General features: G+C 54.9%; 3 protein-coding genes across 3 annotated transcripts in view; 1 reads left to right on the top strand and 2 right to left on the bottom strand.

Moving 5' to 3' along the window:
- The window catches only part of PTSG_04842 (uncharacterized protein), a 2,901-nt gene extending 954 nt beyond the window's left edge, over positions 1-1,947 (bottom strand). The window contains exons 1-4 of the mRNA XM_004994103.1: positions 1,462-1,947; positions 1,136-1,239; positions 619-895; positions 273-379 (exon numbers count right to left, since the gene is read on the bottom strand). Of these exons, the coding sequence (XP_004994160.1) occupies positions 273-379; positions 619-895; positions 1,136-1,239; positions 1,462-1,756 (783 nt within the window). The 5' untranslated portion in view covers positions 1,757-1,947. The remainder of the gene's footprint in view (positions 1-272; positions 380-618; positions 896-1,135; positions 1,240-1,461) is intronic.
- Positions 1,948-2,032: 85 nt separating this feature from the next.
- On the top strand, positions 2,033-3,959 carry PTSG_04841 (uncharacterized protein; the record flags this gene model as incomplete). The annotated part of the gene is made up of 5 exons (XM_004994102.1): positions 2,033-2,064; positions 2,414-2,651; positions 2,916-3,073; positions 3,334-3,404; positions 3,601-3,959. The coding sequence occupies 5 exons, from the start codon at positions 2,033-2,035 to the stop codon at positions 3,957-3,959; spliced, it is 858 nt and encodes a 285-aa protein (XP_004994159.1).
- Positions 3,960-5,123: 1,164 nt separating this feature from the next.
- The window catches only part of PTSG_04840 (uncharacterized protein), a gene marked incomplete at its 3' end in the record, with an annotated part of 2,482 nt that continues 1,867 nt past the window's right edge, over positions 5,124-5,738 (bottom strand). Inside the window, exons 3-4 of the mRNA XM_004994101.1 lie at positions 5,418-5,471; positions 5,124-5,168 (exon numbers count right to left, since the gene is read on the bottom strand). Of these exons, the coding sequence (XP_004994158.1) occupies positions 5,124-5,168; positions 5,418-5,471 (99 nt within the window). The remainder of the gene's footprint in view (positions 5,169-5,417; positions 5,472-5,738) is intronic.

The raw sequence follows: 5,738 nt of genomic DNA, 5'->3' as shown, positions 1-5,738 counted from the left end.
GTATGTGTGTGTGTGTGTGTGTCGTGTGTGTGTGTGTGTGCGTGTGTGTGTGTGTGTGTGTGTGTGTGTGTGTGTGTGTGTGTGTGTGTGGGTGTGTGTGTGTGTGTGTGTGTTTGGTGGCATTGGAATGCGTCTCATTTCGTTTCCAACTGCTGCATCGCAGTTCCCCCGTTGTCTTTCCGTTCTTCCCTTCCCTTCCCTTCCCTTCCCTTCCCTTCCCCTGTGTCTCTCTGGGCCCTTCCTTTGCATTCCTTTCCTCCCCTCCACCACACCTGTGTGAGGAAGAGCGTCGTGTCGGCGCCTGCGGATACAGAGATGACGCCTTCCAACCCGGGAATGCGCGTAAACGTGTGTGCATTTGCAGTCATCCCAGGCAACCCTGTGGAAAAATGTGTGCATGTGTGTACATGTGTGTACATGAGTGTATATGTTAACATGTGCGTGTGCGTGTATGTGTGCACGTGAGTGCATTGTTCGATTCTCTGCTGGTCAAATGCAGTTTACGTAGTTAACACGCACAGTGCGGCGGTGTGGCGTCAGCAACACGAACCACCTCTACGGCTGCACATCCATACACATGCATACACACACAGACGCGCACCACTCGCACGTGCGCACCTGTTTGACCGTCGGCTGTCCAGCCAGAGACAAGGACGGTGCCATCCTTCAGCAGCAGCAGCGTGTGGTCGAGGCCACACGTCACAGAGACCACATCGTCAACATCGCCGTCATACACGCGCTGCCACGTCGGCAGGGTGCGCAGGGAAGCGCCCGCGCCGCACTGGCCGAGCGAGTTGAGGCCCGTGGCAAACACCCCGGCATCCGAGACGACGACAGAGTGGCAGCGGCCACAGTCCACGTCGCGTGGAACTGCATCATCGGGAAGTGCGCTCGCCTGCGCATGGGCACCAAACAAACAGCAGACGCCGAACAAGGACAAGAAGCCCCGTGTCGCCAAAACGCGTCACGACAATACACATGTGAGCTGGATGCGACAGGGGAGGCCGGTTGCAGAGCCCACACCCTCATCCATGACACACAAATGCAGCAAAAACACACACACACGCACGCACACACACGCACGCACACACACGCACACACACACACACGCACGCACACACACGCACACACACACTTTGAAGGTGGTGAGCATCTGATCATTTGTGGTGGATCCAAGTTGCCGTTGTGTGTTCAAGCCTGTCATGAAGAGCTGTGGCGAAGATGTTGCGTCTATTGCATCTGCAACACACACACACATATAAAAGTTTTCACACACATATTGACACATAAGTATTCAAACATACACGCACACATTTACACACAACGGAGGGACATGGTTTTGGCATGTGAGACAACGCACGCTCGTTCACACGAGCAAGTGCAACACAGACAACCTCACAGGAGCATTCGAACCCCAACTGATGTGACCACGTCCAGATCCCTGCCCGAGGACCTACCAACCTTGGATAATGGCTGCAGCATGGTTCGTTCCCACTGCCACTTTGGTTGGAAGCTTGTTGGCGCCAACATCCACAAAGTAAGGCAGGTAGAGCGGATAATCCGCGGCGGATCGGCCAACGCCAAGCCCCAGCCCATCGCTCGCACCCCACGATACCAAGGACGCCGACGAACCACTCGTGCTTCTGCTGAAGCTCCGTGCATGTGTGCCACTGGCAATAGAGCACCCATGCGCAAACGCACATGCACACCCACGCCTGCCAACAACGTGTTGGCCAGCCATCCTCAGCGCCATCATCGTCTTCTTCCTCACCGCCGCGCAAGAAGTGCACACGCAAATTGCAGTGAACGTGCTGCTTGCTAACCGTCCGTGCTTCTCACTGCGCTGCTGTGTGGTGGTTGCACTGCGTTCTCTGGCTGCTTGCTTGCTTGCTGCTTGTTTTGCTGGCTTACTTGCTTGCTTCTTGCTTGGTCTTGGGTGGTTGCCGCGAAAATTGGCGTCAATGTTGCCATTTTTCGTCATTCACGCTGCACCAGAGAAGCAGAAGACAGAGGAAGGAAGCCAAGGAGCAAGATGGCCGACGAATATCACAGAGACGCGGAGAGGTACGAGGAGTGTTGGGGCACGCCAAGGGCCACCATGACACACGACAGTTTAGTACCTTGCTAGTAGTGATGGGAGACCGGCGATGAGCCAACTGCGATGATGATGGTGATGATCAAGAGGTTGATAATGGTCATGATGGAGGTGGATGCACGTGACGTTGTCGACACAAAAAACGACGATGAGGGCGTTGTGTGATTATCGTGGAGATGGAGATGTTTTCATGGGAATGATGACGACGCTTTGGTCGGGGTGGTTGATTGAACGAATGATGTGACCGTGGTTGATGACCCTATCGTGAAAAAACAATGATGTCCTCTGCATGTCTGCATGTGTGCGCGACCACCTCAGCATGGATACACGGGAGGCAGGCGAAGTTGAGCGAAGGGAGTCCCCGGCGCGTGATGATCGTGGGCGCGACCGCGGTTCTCGCGAGCGTTCTCGCTCTCGCGACCGTGACCGTGACCGTGACCGTGACCGTGACCGTGACCGCGACCTCAACTTGAGGTCTGCCAAGCTGTCGCGTGAGGAGTTGGAGGAGCTCGAACGCACGGGATACAAGCTGTTTGTCGGCAACCTCAACTACGATGTACGTGTTCTCCAAACACCTGACCAGAATCACAAAGTTGTTTCGCTATTATGTGTCTGTCTGTGTCTGTGTCTGTGTCTGTATGTATCCCTGTGTGTGTGTGTGTGTGTGTGTGTGTGTGTGTGTGTGTGTCCGTGCCCGTGCCCGTGTCCGTGTGCATACTGGCATGTGTCTGTTTGCATGCATGCGCTCTGTGCGTCTCCCTCAAACCAAATGCGCTCACACTTGGCTGTTACCTCTCATGTGATGACGCTGTTCGCGCAGACCAAAGTGTCAGATATGGAGGAGGCGTTTGGCAAGTTTGGGAAGGTGAAGGACGTGTTCCTTCCCATGCACCGCGTCACAGGCACCTGCCGTGGGTTTGGCTTTGTCACGTTTGCAGACCGCACCGAGGCCGAGGATGCCGAGAAGGGCATGAATGGGTACGCTGCTTGCATTGGTGTGAATGCCTGTCTGTGTCTGCGTGTGTGTGTGTGTGTTTTGTGTGTGTGTGTGTGTCTGTGTGTGTGTGTGTCTTGTCTTGTCTGCGTGTATGTGCCTGTGCCTGTGCCTGTGTCTGTGTGTCTGCGCGTGGATGCCCAGTGTGGCTGTCTATCTTGTTTCTCCCTGCGTGAACGCCATTGCATTGGACTGATGCGCCCGTTGCTCCCTGAACTGATTGTGTTCTTCCCCCTCCCACCAGCACGACGTTCCTCGGGCGCGAAGTCGCCGTCAACTTTGCCCGCCCTCGCCCCGCCGGCTCCATCGGCAGACGTACGCCTGCATACATGATGTGATTGCGTGTCTGTGTGATAAGATGTACTTGTGCGCTTCATATTGGGCGTCGGCCCTGTCCATTACCTCTGCCTTGCCACTCCTCCCTGTATTCTTCTCCTCATGTTACCCACAAACCCCCCCCCCTTTCCTCACACCTTCAAACCACCACCACCACCACCATCACCACCACCAGGCGGCCCCCCGCCCCCGCGCTACGGGCGTCCTCCCTATGGCGGGCCGCCACCACCTCCGCGCCGCTACGAGTACGGCGGCTACTACCCGCGACCGTACGACCGCTACGACGACCGCCGCTACCCGCCCTCGGGGCCGCCGCCGCCACCCCCGCCAAGCTCCTACTACGCAGGGTACGACCGCTACGACAGGCGCGAGCGGTACCCGGCATATGACAGGCGTGCTGCGCCGGCGCCCCCGCCCCCGCCGTCGGGCACAGACCCGCGCGGGTACGACAGCCGCAGTACCGGGTACTACGCAAGCAGTTCCAGGTACCCGGGCGGGTACTCGGGGTACGACGACCGGTACGAGCCGCGGTGAGTTGCGCTCCACGCGACAGCGACCTGAGGGCAAAGGAGTGAACGGGCGGTGTTGGAAGTTGGAGCGATGTGACGTTTGAAGGACAAGCGGAGAGGGAGGTGGGACGGAACATGATGCATGGTCGTAGTCGTGGTTGTCGCCGTGGTTGTCGTCGTGGTTGTGGTGTCATGTCATGCGTGGCTCTGGCACGGGTTGGGACGGTGTGGGCAATGAAGGCGGCAACGAAAAGAGAGGTGGCGTGGCGATGAGAACGAATAAAGGAGAAAGACATTTGAAAGGCTGGTGGCCATGGTTGCGGCTGCATGGATGCCTGAGTGGCTGGCTGCTGTCTCGAGCGAGCGCTGTTTGTCATCGCCACCACAACTGCCGCCTTAACTGTCGCTGTTCACTTGAGGTTCCGTTGAACGCTGGCGTCAGCTCACATGCGTTTGCACCTGCTGTGCCCGTTTGAACGATTGTTGGATGTGTGTATGTGTGTATGGTTTTTTGGCCCTCACAGCCCTCCTCGCCGCTATTAGAGTGGACGGACACACCAATGCGTTCTGTGTCTGTGCGTGTGTGTGTGTGTGTGTGTGTGTGTGTGTGTGTGTGTGTGTGTGTGTGTTCGAGGATGAGAGCGACGTAGCAGTTGATCTCGTTTAATCTTTTGTCGTACAAACCAAGTCTTATGCGATCGTAGTGGCGTGCGTGTGTGTGTGTGTGTGTGTGTGTGTGTGTGTGTTGTGGCGTGATGTACACGTCCACAACCAAGACGCAAACGACTGAATGAACGACTGAACAACGACTTCACAGCATTTGGGAAGAAGGGTGTTGTGAGTGTCAGAACGAAAGATGTAACTGTAACAGCCAAGGAGAGGGGGGTGAAACAGAAAGCGGGCAAGACAGAAGCAGAGAAGGCAAGCGCTCGATAAGAGACAAAAGAGACGCACGTGGGCAGGAGACACGCGCAGAGACACACGGACTCGCGAGGAAGCAAGGTGGTGTGGACAAGAAGCAGTGGCGAGTGGCATATCTATCAACAAGCGACAGTAATGGAGTAGAGAAGGGGGAGGAGGGGAGAGGAGGGAAGAGGAGGGAAGGTCGGGGATGCAGTGGATCGTGTGGTTGAAGTATCGCAACACAACAATCGCAATCATCATAGCCGTCGTTGTCGTCGTCGTTTCATCATCCGGCCTTGATCCTGAGCTCCCGCTCAAACGAATACGCATACTGTTGTGTGTGTGTGTGTGTGTGTGTGTGTGTGGTTGAGCGAGTTTTGAAAGGATTGAAAGGATGCATTGGGGCAAGAGCGTGGTGTGTATGTGTGTGTGCATGATGTGCGTGTGTGTGTGTGTGTGTGTGTGTGTGTGTGTGTGTGTGTGTGTGTGTGTGTGTGTGTGTGTGTGTGTGTGTGAGCGCAGGGTCACACGAAATGTGCGATGAGACACGTGAGGTGGATGCGTGGGCGGGGTGGAGCACCTTTTGATCGACGTCAACAAACGACGCGTCGCCGGAGATGGTCAACGTCGACATCTGGGCGTCACATACACACATACACACATACATACATACACACATACATACATACATACATACATACATACATACATACATACATACATACATACATACATACATACATACATACATACATACATACATACATACATACATACATACATACATACATACATACATACATACATACATACATACATACACATACATACATACATACATACATACATACATACATACATACATACATACATGCATACATACATACATACATACATACAT

The sequence above is a fragment of the Salpingoeca rosetta genome (genome assembly GCF_000188695.1).
Source record: "Salpingoeca rosetta unplaced genomic scaffold supercont1.11, whole genome shotgun sequence".
In the NCBI taxonomy this organism is placed as follows: Eukaryota; class Choanoflagellata; order Craspedida; family Salpingoecidae; genus Salpingoeca; species Salpingoeca rosetta.
This window is presented reverse-complemented; position numbering and strand designations above follow the sequence as displayed.